The sequence below is a fragment of the Chlamydotis macqueenii genome, chromosome 23 (genome assembly GCF_036417535.1).
Source record: "Chlamydotis macqueenii isolate bChlMac1 chromosome 23, bChlMac1.mat, whole genome shotgun sequence".
In the NCBI taxonomy this organism is placed as follows: domain Eukaryota; kingdom Metazoa; phylum Chordata; class Aves; order Otidiformes; family Otididae; genus Chlamydotis; species Chlamydotis macqueenii.
In genome coordinates, this window is record NC_141578.1 from 341,245 (window position 1) to 361,296 (window position 20,052).

The following is a 20,052-nucleotide window of genomic DNA, read 5'->3' on the forward strand; positions in this document are numbered from 1 at the left end:
ACGGGGTGCACGTTATAAATATAAAACCATTATCTGCTACAAACAGAAGACGTATATTGTACATCTTTGACCCATATACACAGAACACAATATACACAGAACGCCTCGGAGGAGCGGGGGCTTTGCAGGGTGTTTTGGGAGATGCTGCTCCCCCGGCAGCACCCTGCATGCCCCCCCATGCCAGAGGGGGCTGTACCGACAGGATATCAGTCATCAACAATCCTGTCAAGCTGGCGCGCATCATTTGAACCATGCGTGGATGGAGTGGTCCCCACCCTTGCCGTGCCCGCCCAGTTGCCCTGGGGAAGAGGGAGACGAAAAGGATGGAGATGAGAGAGGGCAGGCACGAGGGGCTCTCTCACAAACCCACAAAGTGCTGGGGTCTCTGGACCCTGGGAGCGAAGTTAGGCCCTGAGAGAAACTTCTTGCCCTGCCCCCCTTGGGGCGGGGGGAGGATTTTTCCGGCCAGGTGGGTCTCTGATAAGGCATTTTCATCTGGGAGCTGGAGTGAACGGTGTCAGAGAGAAGGGAGCAGAGGGGGCAGCGCACGTGGTGGCAGGATAACATGAGGCAGCACAGCCAAGGTGGTCCCAGCTGGACAAGGCCAGGGCAGGGGGTGGAGAAGGCAGGAGGGCTTCATCCTCGGCTCAGTTTATCTGTAAAGCTGCCCCCCACGTCCTCCCAAGGTCCCTTCAGACCTCTCTCCCTGGCCGGAGCCACCGGCACGGTGTGAAATACTGATGCTCGGACGCTCGCTGGAGTGGCACATCCAGGCGCATGGAGTGGCAGACAGGCACACGATAAAGAGTTAAGACAAGAGTCAATGTGAGCTTTGTACAGCGAGGAGCAGCTCCCGGCCAGAGTGTCTAAGGACTTGGGATGACAAAAATGCCACAGTGATCAGATCGGGCCAGGACGAGGGGGTGGGCATGGGGGAGAGGAGGGAGTCGTGTCCTGGCACCTATCGGCGGTAATGATTAGGGGCGTCTGCAAACATGTACTTGAGTCTGTAGGCTTCTGCGAGCAGGAGTCCAATCTCTTCATTACCCCAGTGTATCGTAGGCAGGTTTTGTAACAACATCAGAAGGCCCTGAAAGAGGGGAAGGTGCTTAGTTCGGGGCGGTCAAAGGCAGAGTACAGATCCAGAGTAGGCTCAGGGCTGGCACAACCAGAGGCAGCAGCAGTCAGTAACTTCCGCTCCCCACACTCGTGGGTCTGAAAGGCTCAGAAACAGCATTAAGATGCGCTTGTGTCTCGATCCAAATCAGTGAAGCACCTGAGGTGCCCCAAAACCCCTTGATATAAAGGGTGCTACCACAGAGTTACAGCTGGACACCAGAAGGCAAACACAAAGAGACTTACCATGACCAAAGTTTGAGCCCAGGGAAGAGCTGCTACTTGATGTCTGAACCCTCCAACAGCTCCGTTCTCTGTCCTGAGTGCTGATGCTCAGAAGTTTCTTTTAGGCAAAGATCCCAAGTTCAGACAATCTTGGAGCCAGCTTCGAGATGATGGTTGACCGCGTCCACACTGGGCTTCCAATCAGAGCAATTCCCTCCCCTCTACCCCCAGCCCCAAGGACTTACTTGGAAGTCTTCCTCATCTAGGATCTCCTTCCGCCATTTGATCAAGAAGGCGGCGCAGACATACAGGTGGAAATGTGAGAATCCTTCCGGCTCTGACTGCGGACAGCAAAACTCTGGGTCAGCTCCTGCAGCTGGGACACGGCTTCCCCAGACACAGATGTCCTACCAGGCCACCCATCACTCAGCTGGCTGTAAATGTCTCAGGGCCACACTGCTTTGTTCCCCTCATCTCCCCAGCTACAGGGTGCTGTCAGAAGACCTCTGTCCCCCTGTGTGCAGGGAACTGGCCCCACAGCGACCAGCCGAGCAGGGGCGGCAGTGGGAGCCTGCATACCTGGTAGGTGTCCCAGAGGCGGATGGTGCAGCGAAGGGGCAGCTCCCTCATAAGCAGATTGTTCATCCAGCGAAACGCAAACTGCAGGTATTCGACCTCGTACTTCCTAAAGTGATTATGTACCTGCTCTGAAACAGCACATTTCACTTACATACCTGGGGATCACGCTGCCCCAGCTCCTGCACGCTGCCCCAAACACACCGGCTGTTGCACTTTCAGGCTGAGATATTGTTCTCCCAAGTGCCTCTACTCCTCAGCTTGTGCTACCTGGCCAGCAAAACCCTGTCCCCAGGAGGTTTCCAGCCAACCCTACCCGGCCCTGCTTCCACATGTGCTGTAGGTAAGCATCTACCCCTGCCCTGAGGGTGCTACTTGCAAAGGAGGCCTCCCGTTGCTGTGACAAAAGAGCCTCCAACCTGCTCAGATGCCCCTGTCACCTACCATCGATCCGGCTGACCAGCTCCTCCAGGGCTTTGACTTTCTTCTGGATCCCCGGCTGTGCAAAGGTGTAGTTATCCTGTGAGGAGAGGTCACAAGTCAGAAGCAGCAGCTCTAACAACAGCTAGAAATGACCAAAACCAGATCTCCAGCTCCACAGGGAGCCGAGATCACCAGGAGCCAAGAAGACATTGCTCTTGAGCACCAGGATCGTCTGCCTGCTGGGAGGTCCCCAGTCAGGACAGCGTCATTGGACAGCCACGGCACATTATTTCCCCATGCTTTTACCCACAGATTTAGCTCAGTGAAGCAGCAAAATTTCCCCAATGCTAGGACACACAGAGTGCTCACCCAAACAGGGAGAGAAGATGACTGCACTGCTGCCCTCGCAAGGGGAGAGAAACCTCCGCAGCTCCAGAGGCTCACCTGTATCCCGTCCAGCAGCTTGCTCATGCACCAGAAGCTATCGGCTTCGATGCTCCATAAAACATCCTGTGACAGGTTCGTCACATCAAAGTTTTCCACATCCTCCTCTGGAAAACAGAGAGGGAAGAGTTATCAGGACAGGGGACACCAGGCAGCTCATGGGACACAACGAGGGGCTTTATCAGGCCAAGGCAGGGCAAGAGGCACCACGAGGTTCCCCGCACGGTGAGCAACCTGCCTAGCACAGAGTACGGCACCCATGCGCTGACCTACTAAACAACCCGGGCAAAGGGCTGAAGGACCCCAAAGGATTCAGCGGCTGTGATCCAAACCCAACCCAGCTCCCCAGGGACCACGGGAGGGATCCCACAGCGCTGCCATTGTTGTTGTCCTTCTGGGGCGAGGGCTGTGCATGGACCAAGCTCCTGGCATACAGGACCCCTCTCGCTAGAGCGCATCCCACCCTCGGTGACAGCAGGTCTCTGCCAGCTGGTAGCACCACAGGGAGAACGGGGAGAAGCGGATCTGTCACTGCAGCCATAAACCAGGGAAGCAAATGCCGCCCAAGGGAGCTCAGTTCCCACTGCCAACTCTGAGGACTCATGAGGAAGAACTGCCAAAGCCTCAGAAACCTCTACAGGAGAGCAGGACTATCAGGCACAGTTGCAAGGACCCACAAGTGGGCAAATATCTTCTTGGAGAGCAAAAAGGCTCCAAATTAAATCCAGCACGGAGCCTGACAGCAGGGCCACACGGCAGAGAGACTGCTCAGCTTCACAGAGCTTCTTCTGCTCCTTGCGCCCAGCAGACAGGAGAGCTCCAGCAAACAGAAGCAGTCCCACGCGTGGAAGAGCCTTGCTGTGGAGGGAGCAGAGATTTGTGCAAGCTTGTTTTTCAAATCCAGTGATCTGGGGGCATGAGAGCACAAGGGTTGGTGGCAGTTCTGTCCCCAAAGGGTACTTACAGAGTGCAAAAAGCTGCTCTTGCTTTTAAATGGGCTTATGAATGCCCAGGAAGGGCAATGGAGAGATCAGACGCCTCTAGGGTGGAAAAGTGGTGATGCTGGCTGAGTTTGGAGCAGAGATCACCTGCTCCAGGCCAGGCTCACTTTGATCTGAAGGCTGCAGAGGGCAACAAGCATGGGAAGGTAGTGGAACCTAGGGAGAAGACTGTCAGGAGACACAGGTCTGGCCCTCCTGGCTTGGCTGACCCAGCAGCTCCCTCCTTTCCCTCCTGGGAGGAGAACACCCCTCACGCTGCTGTCGTGCTGCTAAATCAGATTAACAGATGCCAGGGCTAAACTGGACCATTTCCAAACCCAGAGGCTCAGAAATCCTAACAAGCCTCTTTGATCTTCCTTGGAAAAGAGCAAGAGAGGGAGAGGATGGGGCTCAGGGCTGGAGCAGGGCCCCTCTCTTGGCTCAGATAGGCCACAGGGCAGCTGCCGCAGGCTGGCAGCGCTGTGAAAACTGATGGTAACAGATCCTGCCCACAGGAGGATGGGAAGCGCAGAGCCAGTGACTCCAACACTGCTCCTACCTCGAGAGGCTCTGGAACAAACTGCCATCAGGAGCTTTAAGGACAATCAAGGGCTTAACCCTGCATTAATCTGGCAATCTGGTACAGCAGAAAGAGCAGCAAGCCTGTTTTCCAGCTGCAAGTCATCATCCAAAACTCTTCTGCTGGCTTCTCTGCAGCCACTCCCAAGCGTTCCAGGTAATGAGAAAGGCAGGCGGGATCTGTTTAATACCCATCTCCTTCCCTAACTTCCCCCACAGAGGAGAATGAGCAGGTGAAAGAGTGGGACAAGGCCATGTGCATATGGTCAGAACTGGTGGGAGAGGCAGGCTCAGCCACGCAGGAATGAGCCTGGTGCAGAAGACCTCCCTGTGCAGCTCCAGGCACGAGGCTGTGATGGAGAAGGACATGTGGTGACCTGCCCAGGTGGTGTGGAACACCCTGCAGCTCACACCAGTATGAGGACAAGAGGACTAACCCTGCCAGCACCCCGGTGTCAAAACAAAACGGTGGTAGGAAATCCCCAGTATGAGCCAATACATATTGCAAGAAGCTTGGGAAAAAAAAAAAACCAACATCTCAGGTGTCTGGAGCGTGTGGCTCAGCACAAACATCTGCTTGGTGGCATCATTAAGGAGGCTCCACGGACAGGAGTGAGATACTCGGCATACGGCTCTGACAGGGGCTGAAAGGGAGCCAGCGGCACGGTGACAGGCACCTGCGGCTGGGCTGGGGGTGGCCAGGAGACTACTGCCGGTGTCACAGAGTGCCCAAGGGCAGCTGGGGCTTGGGGAAAGCAAAGGTCCTGTGAGTGACGCTTCAGCAGGGCTCAGGGCTGAAACAGGAGAAGGGGCGCCACAGTCCCACTTGAACCCCTGCCTCAGACGGCAGGCAGGGCTCCAGCCGCCTACATCCCTGCTTTCCACAGGGGAGCTTTAATGACCCCCCTATTCTGGCAGCTGGGGCTCAAGCACAGGACTAGACACTTGCAGAGCAGTTAAATCTAGTCTTAGCTCACAGCTCTGCATGGCAATGGGCAAATCTGCATGGCATGCAGCAAGCAGCAGGTGCAGGGCAAAACCAGAGTGTAGAACAGGCTGGGCCAGTCGCAGTGTGAGCAGTAACACCCAGCACAATGCTCCCCTTCACTTCATCCGAGCTCCACCTCTGCTCCTGCTTACAAGGAAATAGAGTCTTAATTTAACCATGATTAGGATTTAGTAACAAAGCCAGTTAGGAGTGAGCAAAATCAATGCTTTCCATGGCACTGCTCCCCTCTACAGGCGGAGTGAAACGCCAAACAGGTCCCAAAGCTGGGACAGTTCCTTACGCAAGACCCTGAATCAGGGAGGGGAGCAGAGTCACACACTGAGATGGGCAGAGAGCTCTGGGAGAGGGTGCAGGGGCTAGCACCGACACTACCTGGGCATGCCAAACTCCTTCTGAGCTTTGTCACTGCCATTTTAAATGCAAACACAAGCCACGGGAGCTGGGAGTGACTCAGGAGGGGCTGCAGGGCCTGAGCTGGGAGGCAGTTCCAGCAGGACTAACAGCTCAGCATTCTCGTGCTTGCTGGGCCCTCTCTGATCACCTGGAAAAAGGGGCATATGGTTTCCTCTGGCCGAGTTCCTCAGATGCCAGGCTGCCTCTCCCCTCCCACCACTCAGCTCTGCCTCCCCAGCGGTGCTGGCAGCTTGCTCCCATCCCATCCCATCTGGAGGGCAGCAACAGCAGGCTCAGCTGCTCCTGCAGCCTCAACACCTCCCTCGAGCTCTTCCTCACGATGGCACCAGCTGCAAACAAGCAGTGCTCAGCAACCTGTGGCAGAAGCCATCCATCAGCCGGGAGGAGGAATGGCTCCACCTTGGGATCTGTCAGTGGCAGGGCCCCAAAGCGCCCATGCCTGCTGCCAAGTAGCTGAGGCAGCCGTGTTCATGAGGGAGACAGGTAGAGCACCACGGGCAGTGAGCCAGCTTGCCACACTGGGGGAAAGGGGAAACCAGCAGTTACATCTATCTCGCCTGCCAAGGGCTCACAGCAGTCTGCCCAGCACCTGGAAGGAGCACAAGGAGTTTTGCATCCAGATTGGGTCCAAGTGAAGGAAAAGCAATGGGTCCTGACTGGTACTGGAAAAGGGGGCTGGGGAGTTCAGATATGGGGCCTGGAAGCTCTGGGGAAGAGCTGCTTCTCCCTGCTTCAGCCTGGTTGGTGTTTTCTGAAGCTGATCAAAGGGGTACACACCCTGGATTCAAGGCAATGCTTGGAAAGAAGAGGGAAGCAGGATCAATGGAAGCCTCTCAGTCAGGCAAGTTAATAACGGGGCCATCCAGTTCCCTAAGCATGCAAAAGAAATAGTTTCCTGCAAATGTTTTTCACTCACTGGTCTGGTTACCTCCTTCAGGACCCAGAAAGGCACACACCCTTCCTCCCCACACCTTCTACAGTGAGGATGGAAAGTCACCAAGTCAAAGACAGAGCAGCATGGCTCTGCTCCCAAATCCAGCCAAACTGCTCTCAACACTCCCTGGAGCAAGCTGTGTTTAATCCCTCCGCACACAAGGGCCTGGGAGTTTGCCGAGTCCCTACTGACTGTTGGTTCACTGCTTGTGTCAACTTCAATGAAAGGAAGCTGCCAAATTGTTTCCTCAATGTGTCTGATAAGCTACAGACCATCCCCTAACCCAAACCACCCACCGTTCCCCCGTGGACACACTCTAGTCCTTGCTAGGAAGCCAGAGAAGCCCTCTGAAGGATGTCTGAAGCCTTGCTCTAGTGCCTGATATACAATGGAGACACCATCAACCAGGTACATCAATCAGACAACGAGCAGCAGGGAGAGGCTTTAATTGATCTGTAGGAAAGCCGATATGTTGTCTGTGAATGCAACGCCTGCCCAAAGCATGAGATGATGGTTAAAAGCCTACAATGAACTCAGAGATGGGAATCAGCCTGATATCGGAGGTGAGACCGCAGTGTGAGAACCCACTAGATTAGAAGACCAGGGTGTCAGCCTGGCCTTGTGCTGAACAGCTGACTGAAGCCAACAGCTTGTGAACTCCCACCTCTGCCTGTCAGCTCTGAATCACACACCCTCCACAGCCCCCAGAGAGCTGAGGGTCCTGCTGAGTCAGCTGCTGCGGGATACAGCCCTTCAGAGGCTCCAACACAAATACACCGGGAAAGACAGTGGGCAGCTAAGCAGAGGAGCCAGCTGGCAGCACAGTGGGTCCCTTCCAGCATCTCGCAGTCAACAAAACACCTGCTCTGAAAGGAGAGCAGGGGCAGCAAACCCAAGAAATTTGAGGAGGGAGTCAGTGCTGGTGCCGACTTCCCAGAGCTAGCTTTCAAGGAAAGGAGAGCGAAACTTTTCCAGGCCAGTTGTACAGAGACCTTTGAATTTGGAAATACCCTCAGACGACACACAGGTGTATGAGCCCTCCGTGGCTCTGTGGGCAGGGGCTGCCTGAGCCATACAGACTGTCCCCTTTCCCAAGCAGGATACAACTGGAAGAATAGAAGCAGAATTTCATTTGAAGAAGAGATTCCCCATGGAGAGGTGAGTTGTCCCTTGGTGTGTGCTGTGCAAGGATTACTAAACCGTGCAAGGCCTCCTTTGGCTCTCTCGCTGCAAGGAGTTGGGTGCAGTGCAGACTTGGCTGATCCAGGGATGCCAAGAATTAGTGATCCAACAGGGAGAGCCTCCAGACCTGCCCTGCTCAGTGCCAGCTCTTCAAGGGCCTGTCAGCAATGGTAGCTGTAGAGAAGAGCCAATGCTCCAACCCAGCAACTTCAATCCTGTTGCAAAAGGGGTTACGCGAGCACTGCCAGCTCCTTTCCCAAGTACATTCAAGGCAATTACTGATCTTGTCCTTAAACTGACTGCTACACAGCCAGAGCAGGGAGCACGGAGATACCTTGTGACCTAAAGGCTGGCTTTGAATCCCAGGCTCTAGGCACAAAAGGGGATGTGTGGTGTTGCTCAGCTAAAATGAATGGGTCTCATGCAGATATTTGTGGGTTTTGGTTTTTTTTTTTTGACCTCCAACACAAGTTTCAGAAATAGCTGGAAACAGGAAGGCCACATTCAGAGAGGAGCAAAGAGGCCTTGAAGATCGCGAGACGCAGTTCCAGCAAGAGACAGACAGGTCCAACACAGCATGAACTCTGCAGCCACATGCAGAGTTGAGCCCCAACACCTAGCATGGTGCAGGACTGCAAGAAGTCATAACAGGTACCTACAGGCAGCTCTGATGCTTCTGACCAGCTCCGTTCTTGCACGGATAACTCACTGTGTGCACAGCTCCACTTCTAACACAATAAATCCATCCTGGGCAACCAGCCTTTGCCAAGACTAAGTGCCATCAGTGTCACTCAAGCAATAGGGCACAGGAGAAGCCACTTAAAGGGAACATGCTCAGGCCCAACCAAACAGGCTCTTGAACTCCCAGGAGAGGGAATTCACTCCAGCTGGCAGCAGAGCCACATTTTGTGTATTCTCCTTCAGGCTATGAGGAGCAACAGCACTTCCTAGGGATCAGTCCTGACCACACCGGCTACCACAGTGGAAACTGAGGTGGCTTACCTCTTCGCAACGTCCTCAGAAGAAACAGATCAGAACTAGTTTACAAAACCTTAGCTAGATAGTGCAAGGCTTCCACTGACTTCAACAAGCTTTGGATCAGACCTTAACAATATTTTTCAAAATAATTTCTCTGTCACTAATACAGTCTTATAAATTCCTTTTTCCTTCTCTTTGCAGTGAAAACCAAGAGCCTTCAGGCATAGGGATTACAGCACCCCAGCTGTCAACCCCAAAACACAGCTAGAGCTGCAGAAAGAATACAAATGCTGTGAGTGGAAATTACTTGATCTCTGGCTAAAAGCAACTGTCTGACAAGAAAGCCAAAAGCAGCGGGGAGAAGCCAATTTGCTTTCTGAAACTCTCAGCTTGAGAAACACACCTGTACTAGCAGCACAGGACAGCAATCTTTATTTAAATGGTTTATTTTACTTTCTCAACAGGGTCTCTTTATACTTCACTTATTCCTCCTAGAACAAGAACCAGCTCCAAACCCAAGTTTTGAGAGCAAGACCCTCTCCTCCCCCAACTCTGTACATCAGGGCTTTGCCTAAACTCCCTTGCGCCTAGAAGACCCCATTCTCCTCCAAGCTGTAAGGATACTAAGTACATTCAAATGCAAATCCACTCGTAGCACTTCAGCTTCCGTGGAGATCAGCAAGGTTATGAAACTGAAGACAATTAAATGAGGCAGCAAATATACCCTAAGAGGTCAAGATGCATCTCCAGCCTGGCAGAAGGCGCTGAGGGAAGAACACATCATCCCCTCCAGCAAGGCAAGCTTTTCTGATGCCAGCACTTCACACCACTTCAAACACCGTGGTGAAGAGGCAGCACCATGCTTCAAGCAGCAAATGTCACTTACCAACATACTCAGAGAGGAACACAACAAAGAACGGAGTGACCAAGTCATTGATTCCCTGCACATAGCCGCTGGCTGGGTGTCGAATGGCCCAAATAAACAGGATTCTTTCAAAGATCTAGGGAATAATTATGGAAAGCAGATACCTGCATTAGCCGTGCACAGAGGAAAGGCAGAAAAGCATAACCACTAAGCTCAGCAAGCAGAGATCATGCACTGACAGGCTTTTCTGCACCAATACGGGTAAGATAAGCAGCATGTACAGACTTCTGTATGATCCACAGATCCCTCACACAGGCCAGCACACACTTCACAAAACAAGGCAGCCCGGGCTCCTCAAAGCTTCCGCCTGAAGAAACGTAGGCTCAACTTTTAAAGATCCAGGTGGCTTAAGACCATTCCACCCACAGGATAGGGCTGCCTACCAGCAGAGCAGCATGCCTTGCTGAACATCATGTGGAAAGCTGAGGCTGTTATCCGTTATCAGCACAGCACTCCCAGCAAAACATCACGGATTGGGATAGTTCTGAACAGAGCAGCCTCCCCCAAAGAACCAGTGTGTTATTTCCAGACTGCCCCAGCCCCAGGACACCATGCTGTGACATACCACATACGCTAAGCTTGTTTCCAAAAAGGACAGGTGCCCACACCTCCTGGCCACTTCTCAAACCCATCCCTGCCCAAGCTTGTCACATACTGCTTCACACAAAAGAGGTTTCATAGCAAAACAGAATTGATCTCCCATTCTGGTTCAAACGCCTTGAATTTGTCTCAGAACAAAAGCTTCAGGTCTTTTACCAACTCTTGACTACATCTCGCCACAAGAGAGCTGATCTTATAAACCCTGAGCTCCAACTCTGATGTTTTTCAGAAACATGCGACAAAATCAAACTGTTTCAGCAGGTATTTGCTGTCGGTCAGGGAAGTTTCCCCACAAAGCTAACTCACTAGTGGCAGTACTGATCTAACTCCACACACAAGCCCCACAGCAAACGTGGGGCAGGAACTTCACCCCCCTTACCTCCTGGACAAGTGGCTGCTGGAAGAGGGGGATGAGCGGGTTAGTCCTTGGAATGTCGATGTGGATCTGGAAGAAAGGGTGGGTTACACACACCAGCCATGCTTTTCAGGGGTACAATAACTCATCATAGGCTAACAGTGTGCCCCCAAGTGAGAGCTGCACTTGCTGACAAGCATGGTGAGGACTACAGATGACAGCTGCACTGAGAAAATGATCTACGGTTTTATCTGTGGTCTCCTCCGCTCTGGTGTGAGCAAGTGGTCAGAGCGGGGAAAGAGCTGGGGTCCAAAATCGAGTTATTAGATCAATTTAGGGAAGGCTTAAACTAATACCTGTAAGAAGATGGACAGGAACATGGTGCCCTTTCCCCAGGAAGAAGAGTCCTAATAGCTACAGCTAGAGGAAGTCCTAGCATGACCTCAACCACATGGACAAGCAGCAAAAGGGAGGAAATTGATTTAACCATGGCAGAAAGCCAGGCAAAGGGCAGAGGGCTCATACCTGTCGGTAGGTGTCTTGATGGTGCTCCTCGTTCCGGGAATCGTAATACTGCTGGATGAAGCCAAAGTACTCCTCCCGCTTACGTTGCAAAGTCAGCTTTCGCCGCTCCATGTTCGCAGGGAGATAACCCTGTGGCAAGAAAACCTGTGTCAGATCAAACCCTCTTCCCTCACCACAAATCATCCCCTGAAATCCTGCCAGTCAGCTGTGCACCCAGAAGCATCAGGCACAGAGACTCAGGAGCTGGGGAAAGAGCTTTCATGGGATTTGGCTTTCCCAGCCCATGATGCCTTTACTGATCTTGTAAGAGGATGTAGCAGTTACACTCTCTGACCAGAAAAAAAAGCCATACAGTTCACCCACACGCGGGGCACAGATACAACATGAGCAAACCTGGTTACAGGACACGTGAAGGTCTAGGAATGCCTGTGTCTGGCTTGGCACATTTTCCCCAGATTCCTGCGTCACAGCTCCAAGTACTCACTGAGAGGAGACGCCATGTCACGGACCGGACCTCTCTGGGCACACCAGGCCAGCTGCATTTCCTCAACTCATCTGCAAATGGATAGTGGTGGCAATGGATTAGATCCTAGGCACGTCCAGGCACCACTACACCTAGAAGGAGAGGAAAGCCCAGTCTGCTCCTGCAGGCTCTGGAGACACTGAGCCTCCAGGAAGGTTCCACATTAGCAAAGACTGGGGACGTGGGTGGCAGGCAAGAGGAACAAAGACTATTTCAGCTCAGCCTGGGCACAGAGCTGGTGGCTGCATGGACTCCACTGTTCTCACGTAGAGGCCAAGGGCCCCCAGTGATCACAACCATCACTTGCAAGCTGGAGAAAGACTGGGAACAGACAGGGAGCTGGTGGAGGACATAACCATAGGTCAACAGAGCAGTTCAAGCAACCATCCCACTTGGTGCAACTGCAGGTAGCTATTTTTTTCCACTCTGGGGCAGACCTGATTACAACCTGAAGCAGGCAGCAGGCCCCCTCTGCCGTTCCCTTCCCACTTGCAGGCACCCTCATTTTGCCACACTCACCCAGGTCCGTGTTGTGGCTGGAAAGGAGCTGCCGGAACTTCTCCAGGCGGGTTTTCTCCCTCACTGTCATGGGAGGAGCACCCGAAGCATTTTGGTCAGAAATTCGGGCAACAAGTGGAATGACAGGCCGAAGAGGAAGGGACTGCTGCTTCTGAAGGGGGGTCCGCACACAGGCCTCCTCTGCAAGGAACAGATGCTGCAGTGAGGTAGGGAAGGAGACTGCACCTCTCCAAACCTACCTCGCTCCTCTGGCCACTGTTAGAGACCTGCCACTGCAGCTTTCATCTCTCTTGAACCCAGCCACAGCAAACAGAATATCACTGGCCCACTCCGATGGATCAGCTGGTTCACAAGCATCTCTTGTGGCTCTTCCATTATTTCACCCACATTTCTCCTTCCTGTGCTTCCTCCTGCATCCAGACACCTGGCTGCCAGTGGATCAGACTTCCCTCTTCACATGGGAAGCCATGGGCAGAAGGAATCCCTCAGAATCCCAGAGGAATAGACCTTCAGATCTACCCTGCTCACCGCTGATCTAAACAGTGATCAAGCTAGTTGCTTGCAAAGAGAAAGGAGATGATGGGCTGCCAATGCCACCTGCTGGCAGCAGGGACCTGCTGGGCTACTTCCACAGCACAGGCAGTCGTCTGCCTGCAAGAAGGCAAAATGAGCAAGGACTGATGCTGCCCAGCTCCCCGTCCAAGATGTACCGACCTGGGCTCTACAGGACCTCATCCAGACCTCTCAGAGTACACTGGGCCACAAAGGAAGCTGAAGGTGAGCAACCCCAAGCAAGAACTTAACCGATCTCCAAAATCCCTTAGCACCCAGAACATGGGATCCTCTGGGACAGACATGCCTGTATGCAGGATATTGAGCAGCAGAGGAGGCTGAAGCATTAAAGGCAGGACTCTAAAAATGGCTCCTTGGAGCGCAGGATACTACAAGGAGGTGAAAGCCTCTGTTGAGCTTACGGGCTGTGCCACAGCCTCTCGTCCATAACATGCGAGTAGCAGCACGTGGCCGAGTTCAGTGATCAACCAGGAGAGCACTGGAACAGGAGGCTGCTCCTGAAGATGGCTCTTACCAGATGTCCTGGAGAGCTGGGCCTCGCTGCTGGATTTGATGACCTTGCAGTTGGTGGGCACGTCGCTGAGAGCAGACTGGGCCCGCTCGGGTTTCGCCCGCAGCTTGCTGTGGTTCTCCAGAACCTGGGCTGCCGTGGCCTTGGCCACTTTAGAGTTCAGAGTTTGCAAAGAGGAAGAGGTGGAAGAGAAGTCCTCATCTTCATCATCGCCAATGTCCCAGGCATCACTGGTATTGCGGGCAAACTCATGAAAGCTGGAGGCCTTCTTGCTTTTCATAGGCAGCGTGGTGGCCTTGGAGCGGTCCTTGATGAAGCTGGAAGCCAGAGAGAAACAGTACCAGAGCAATGCTGTCAGATGTGTCCACTTTCTTCCCTTCCTTACATACCCATTCCAATCAGCCAGTTCCTTTTTCCAGTTTCCCTGTTTCTCCTCCCAAACCCAAGGAATGTGTAAAGTCTCTCTGGACTGCCAGGAGGCAGAGCCCGAGCTGGTAGGATGGCAGGGGACAGAGGCCACAGTGCCAGCAGACAGTTGGAGAGGTGCCAGGTTTCCCAGCTCAGAAGGGCAAAGGGGAAAGACGTACAACTCCTCCAGCTCTGCCTTCCCCCACTGTAGAGAAAACCAGTAGATTAACACCCAAAAAAAAGTCTTGCAACCTCAGGAGAGGCATGTCAGAGGTTAGACAGAGCTGGTCTGCACTTGTGGACACTCCCAATACAGCTGCGGGGGCTCCCAGCAGCAGACCAGCCTGGTTCTTTTCTCAGGCTCAGGAGGAGCTTTCGCATTTACCCTTAAGCTACAGGAGTCAAAGTCCACCACTTAAAGCATCACAGAAAAGGGGGAACCTTCACCCCTACTCTGCACGAGATAGAGACAAGGAGGCAGTTCAGATCAGCTCTGCCTTTTCCTGCTGGGACGGGTGCTGCCGTACTGCAGCCTCGCAGCTGCCGGGCAGCTCTACCTCCCCTTCCCTTAATTCTTCCATCTCCGAAGAGGAGCAGAGGGCTCGGACACCATCGCTAAAGAATTTGCCTGTCTCCTTTGATGTGGCTGGTATGATATGGGTTTCTGGCCATAAAGGGCACCAGCAGAAAAGCTTTCCCTGCAGACTTTCACAGAGCTAAAGACAGCACTGCACACCACTGCTGCCCTTCTGCGCTGGAACATCACAGTGCTAGAGGATGCTGGAGACCTCCACCTACTGCAGGATCAAGCCAAAAACTGCAAAGCATCATAGCCTGCATCTCCAGAAACACTTACTTTTTGGTGAGCCGGGGATCCAGTGGAGGATGCTGTGCTCCATAGACAGGTTGAATGCTGCAGGAAGAGAATACAAAAAAAAGAAGACAATGCAAAAAGCCACAGAGCACCCACCAATAATCTCCTCAGCCTAGACTGGGGTCACACTTCTTGCCTGCTGTTGGGAGCTGAATACATAACAAAAGCAACCTCAATAACCTTTGGTCTTCAAAGCCTGAGATCCAAAGTGCCACATTCAGCTGAAGATTTGTTCTTTGTAGCAGCAAAGAGACGCCTTGTTTAAACTCTTAGGCTCTCTCCAGTCTGAGCTGGGATTTGGTCTCTGCTCTTTTCCGCACCACTGATTCACTCTGAGTGAACACATGTCTCAGCCCCCCTGCCTTATACACTGATGTTCATTTTCTTCTTCACCAAGGGGACTTCCATGTTTAGGAATTCACACTTCTGAGCCCTGCAGGACAGGGAAGGACTCCAGTCAGCAAGGCTGGGGCTCCTCCGCAACGCACTTGAAGGTTTGAACCCCAAACTCTTGGGCCAATGCTACAGCAAAGCTGTCTCTGGCACAGTACATGGTTTGACTCAGGTCCAAATCCCAGCTTAATCCACCACTTGCTATGTGGCCTGAAATGAGTCACCACGTCTCAGTCCCTCAGCTCCCCTCTCCGTGGAGTGCCACTAGTGGGACAGGGAGCCCGAGGGCTGCAGGCACTACATGGAGAGCATCACCTCGGAGAGGAGCTACTAGACGAGTGCTCATCGCTAGGCTTACACACTGTACGCGAGACAGGGATCTGGAGTTAACACCTCCATTTGGGTAATTATTCACAGCCACCTCACTCTGAAAAACCACCTCTGGAAAACAAGTCCTCCCCATCCCCTGGTACGCAGCAAGGCGCTGCATCCCACAGCGGACACAAGAGCCCATTCAGAGCTGGCACACAAGGGACAGGCTCCTCTTGGGTCAACAGAGCTGGCCTGGTTTCCAGGAGCTGCAGATGGTGCCCAGCAGTAAAACGTGCAGAGCCCGGCCGTGTGGGGGGGGGACGGCAGCCTGGCGCAGCTGGAAAGCGCGCTGGGAACCAGTCAATGCTGAGGAGGTGGCAACAACAGGCCCAGCTGGCAAGGGAGAGATGCAGAGATCCAGGGCAGAGGCTGGAAACAACCACGACACAGAGAGTTTCTCGTGGTGAAGCCCGGCGAGGAGTGGGCTCGCTGCTGGAGCAGTTGCCCTTCGTGGCTGGAAGCGCTGAAAAGGCTCATTGTGTTTACCCACCAGCGATCAAGCCTAGGAAAGAGTTTGCTGACTAATTAGCATCTAGAAGTCAGGATAGCTATTAAGCAGAGGCACCCCCGTGGGTGGGCATACAAGCAGATTATCAGGAGTAAGAAAAACAAACCCTCCAGATCAGTGCTGCTTCCCCATGACTCATAGCAGCTCCCCGCAGAGGAGGAACTGGCAGAGCCTCTCCGATATCCAGCACCAAGCTCGCACCGTCTCGTGACAGCTTGTGCTCCTCTCTGCGCAGGGATCCACGCGCTGAGGATGAGTGACTGCTTTGATTCACGTGTGAGGGCCTGAACTTCACAAGCCAAATGAACAATGTGTGTTAGAGAGAGAGGAGGGGATGTGGCAGCCAGCTCTGGGTGAGGAAACCCTTTCCTGGGGCTCTGAAGCAATCCACCGATGCCATCACCGACTAACGCTGATACAACAGCAGAGGGTCCCACCTCCCAAGCAGCTCTTTTTAAGGAATTTGAAGACGGGCTCCCCCAAACAAAGCATCCCAAGCTGATCTAATTGCACAGCCCATCAGCCTCGGCTCCCACACAAGCAGCTGAAGAGCTCTCATTCCCAGCAGGCTACCGAGGCAGAGCTGAACAGCACCATCCTGCATTGGTGAGCTCAAACCGCTGCAGGAAGTGGGTTCTCCCTGTGTGTGTCCCATCTTTGCCGATTCTCTGTCCTACCCACCCACGCAGAGGCTGTAACAGGCTGGACAGGAGGAGCACAAACCCTCCAGGGTGTGCAACAGGTGACTTCTAAGACATGCGAGCACACACACGACTGCCAGGCAGCAAGTTTGTGCCGTAGCATCCATGATACCCTCAATGTCTGATCCCGCTCCTTCAGCTCACATCCCTGTCGCTGACCTCCAGCAGATCCTACAGCTCCACACAAAGCAGCGTTACTACATCCCACTTCTACAGCTGAGAAACTTGAGGCAGGCAAGCAATACCACCAAGTGATGCTCAGTAACTGTATTTACCCACTCGTGTCTGGTTTTCCCTGATGCAGCTCGGCTAGATGAATCTGCCGTCTCCAAGCTTAGCTCCCTGTCCAAACCCATCTCCATCTCACTTTTGCATGGCAGAAAGCTCCGGGCAGACACTGCATCTTAGCAAACACACCACTGGGTCGGGAGCAGATACCGAAGCTGATGCCACACTCCCAAACTGGCGAGTTCCTTGTCCTGTCTCAGTTTAAGCTCTTTGGGATGTTCAGTGTCTGGTACAACAGGTGACTGACAGCATCCGGTATGATGGCTGTGGCATCTGCGTTACACCGCTCGTGAGGAGGCCATCACAGGGTGTGGGTTATTGACAATGCAGCAGAAAGCATGTCCATGAAATCTCAGTGCCACTTTGAAGACAGAACAGATTTATTCCTAGAAGACTCTGTTTCTACCCTTTTGAAACAGCATTTAAATACTCGCCCGGAGCCTGCATGCTGATCTCTCTAAAGAGCAGGAAATAACCCATCGCACAGGATAACACATCAGACCAACCTGCCAACGCATCCCCAGAAAATTTCCACAGAGTAGTACTGGAAACACAAAACAACATTTACTAGTTCTGCCAACCCACACTTACACAGAAAAAAAAACCCAGCTGAAAGCTAATAAAACTCAATGACCAAATGCACAAAGTGTCATGGAAAAAGAAGCTAACACAGTCTCCAAATCTTTACAAAGCCTCCCTCTGCCAGCTCGTCAGGGCAAAGAAAGGAGAGAGCCAAGAATCTGTATGGGAAGACCTCTCAAAGCTCAGACAAAAGAGAAGAAAAGGAGCTTCACATCCAGCAACGATGGACACAGCACGTCCCACCTCCACCTTTTGTGGTTGTGTTGCCCAAGACCTGTCAGTAACTGTCACTGGAAAGGACCAGCACACAAGGTATTAAGAGGTGGTAACAAGCCTCCCGGGCAGCAGGATATTTGCCAAGCAGCCAGTTAGGCGCAGGGGAGAACTTTGCCAAAAACTTGACATTGGAGTGTATTGTCTAGGCAGGACCAGCTGCCTCACAAACCGGTTCACCTGGTTTGAGCTTTCCAAGCCAAAGCTCAAAACCACCCACTGCGGAAGAGAGATGCTGTCCAGAGACCACCAGCTGGGAGCACGCCTGTGACCTCCGGGGAAGGGATGGGAGCAATCAGGAGACAAAATGACCCCTGGAGAGCATAGCATTTCCTTCCCCCAGCATTAAGAGAGGAGGAGTGCGTGGTGCTCATTCTTTCCTTTTGCTTGCCACAGACCGGGATTGTCCCACCAACCTGAGGGAGCCAGCGCAGTGACAAAGATCAAGTGAAAGCATGTTAGAAAGAGAGATTTAACTGGCCTGGCAGGATTTAAAGCCAACTAAGCATTTCAGACTGCGTTGCGCACCAGGACAGGAAAGGCAGGGTTCAGATAAGGCAAACAAGAGCAAACGTGGGGAGCACCAGATGGGAACACTTGTGAAAGCCTCCCCAGAGAGGTGGGTGCCCTCTCCCTGTGGGAGCCTTGCTCCCAAGACCTTGTAGGGAGCACCTCCTTCATCACCACCAGTCCCTTCTCCCTAAATCCCACTTGAATCAGACATTTCACTTGTTTCTGCCATCACCGGGTGAGTACGGGTGCCTTGACAAGAACCAGAACAGCACACCCAGAGGAACCGAAGGAAGGGAGGTGCACACAGGGAGCCCCCACAGCCCCTTGTATTGAGCAGAGGTAGACTAGGAGTGACACCCCACACAGGGCAGGATAACAATGGGGGGAACGTGCGCTGGCAGGGGCACCTGTTTGGGACAGAGATGCTGCCCCCCAAGGCAACACCTCTAAGGGCTTCAGGAAGGGATTAGGTTTCTTCAATACCTGCCGAAAGGACAACGGTACAGCCCTGGCTCCAGGGCCAGCACGAGGGGCCTTCAAGGCCCTGCCCCCCTCCACCCTACTTCCCACGGGGTGCACACAGGGGTCCCCACAGCCCCCACACCGCCTGCCATGCCCTATAGATGAGGGGCAATCCCGGCGCTACCCTTGTCCCTTACACAGGGGGACTTCCTCCAGCACAACTCCCCTGCCCCACAGCCTGGGGTGCCGCTGGCACCCCCTCTATTGCCGGGGGTACCCTGGGACCCCCAACCAGCTCCCCTGCCCCATAGCCAGGGTGGACAACTCTGCTATCCCCGCCCCCTCCCCTCGCAGGGGTCCCCAGCCCCACACCCACGCTGGGTGCCCCTGACAGCCCCTTCCCAAGGCAGAGAGGCTGTTCCAGTCCCGCTATCCAATGCCCCCCAGCTGAGTAGGGGGCTGCGGCCCTTGCACGCCTTCCTCGGGGGGGGCGGGCGGCCGGTAGCGGCCGGGCCGGGCCCGCGCTCACCTGCCCGGCAGCTTGGCGCTGCGCTTCCAGAACTGCCTGCCGCTCTCAGCGGCCATGGCGCGGAGGAGAGGCGGGCCCGGCCGGCCAGCCAGCGAGCGAGCGAGCCCACCGGCCGGCCGGCCCCGCGGCGCAACGGCGGAGCGCGGAGGAAGGCGGCGGCCCCCCGCAGGCCGTCTCACCGCCGCCTGCCCGCAGCCCCCGGCGGCGCCATCTTGGGTGCGGGCGGGGAAAGCGCCGCCATTGGCTGCTTCGGGCAAGCCGTTGCGGATCGGCCAATCTCGAACGCGGAGAGGGAGTGACGTTGCGCGAAGGGGCGGGGCTCTCTAAGACGAGAGAGACCATCTGTGGGGGAGGAGGGGTAAACCATCCCGCCCATGGTGGGGAGAGAGTGGAGCGAACCACTAGCACTGAGGGGCATGGAATGGGGGCCCAAAGCGGCGGCGGTGCCTGCGTGGGCCGGGGGACAGCAGGGACCCTGCGGAGGAGAGGGTGGGAAGGGTTCAACACTTCCCTGGGGAAGAGGAGAGACCATTCACGCTGCGGGGAGGGGACACACGACACGCCCAGCAAGCACCTGGGCGAAACCATCGGGAGATGGCTGGGGGGAGCTTGTCAAACCGCCTAGGGAGCCGCGGGCGCGAGCCGTTGGACTCGGGGCTGGGGGGGGGGGACACACACGGAGCGGTGACAAGGCGCAGCTGGGTGCTGGTGGCAATCCGGGGTGGCTCCGCTGGCACCCATGGCTGTCATGGTCCCCT

The 20,052-nt window shown here is 54.2% G+C and overlaps 1 protein-coding gene across 6 annotated transcripts; it reads right to left on the bottom strand.

Moving 5' to 3' along the window:
• Positions 1-6: 6 nt before the first annotated feature.
• TBC1D22B (TBC1 domain family member 22B) lies at positions 7-19,474 on the bottom strand. 6 transcript variants are annotated; one of them, XM_086765779.1, is made up of 14 exons: positions 19,295-19,474; positions 14,656-14,712; positions 13,395-13,708; positions 12,308-12,487; positions 11,750-11,820; positions 11,266-11,394; positions 10,765-10,830; positions 9,747-9,861; positions 2,785-2,891; positions 2,362-2,437; positions 1,921-2,048; positions 1,587-1,682; positions 1,363-1,459; positions 7-1,090 (listed from the first exon to the last, which is right to left on the bottom strand). In XM_086765779.1, the coding sequence occupies exons 1-14, from the start codon at positions 19,348-19,350 to the stop codon at positions 1,044-1,046; spliced, it is 1,539 nt and encodes a 512-aa protein (XP_086621905.1). In that variant the 5' UTR covers positions 19,351-19,474; the 3' UTR covers positions 7-1,043. The 6 variants fall into 6 exon arrangements, with proteins under 6 accessions (XP_086621905.1, XP_086621906.1, XP_086621904.1 ...); XM_086765778.1 differs by having other exon boundaries at positions 1,077-1,215; XM_086765782.1 differs by lacking the exon at positions 19,295-19,474 and adding an exon at positions 16,053-17,168 and having other exon boundaries at positions 1,077-1,215.
• Positions 19,475-20,052: the final 578 nt, after the last annotated feature.

What these genes read in the sequence shown, in the direction of transcription:
- TBC1D22B (XM_086765778.1), bottom strand. Translation starts at nt 19,350, where the DNA reads ATGGCCGCTGAGAGCGGCAGGCAGTTCTGGAAGCGCAGCGCCAAGCTG. An exon ending in CCAGCTCTCCAGGACATCTG is followed by an intron (nt 12,488 to 13,394) that starts GTAAGAGCCATC and finishes TGTTCCTTGCAG; the next exon opens with AGGAGGCCTGTGTGCGGACC. An exon ending in GTTCCTCTCTGAGTATGTTG is followed by an intron (nt 2,892 to 9,746) that starts GTAAGTGACATT and finishes TCTGTTTTCCAG; the next exon opens with AGGAGGATGTGGAAAACTTT.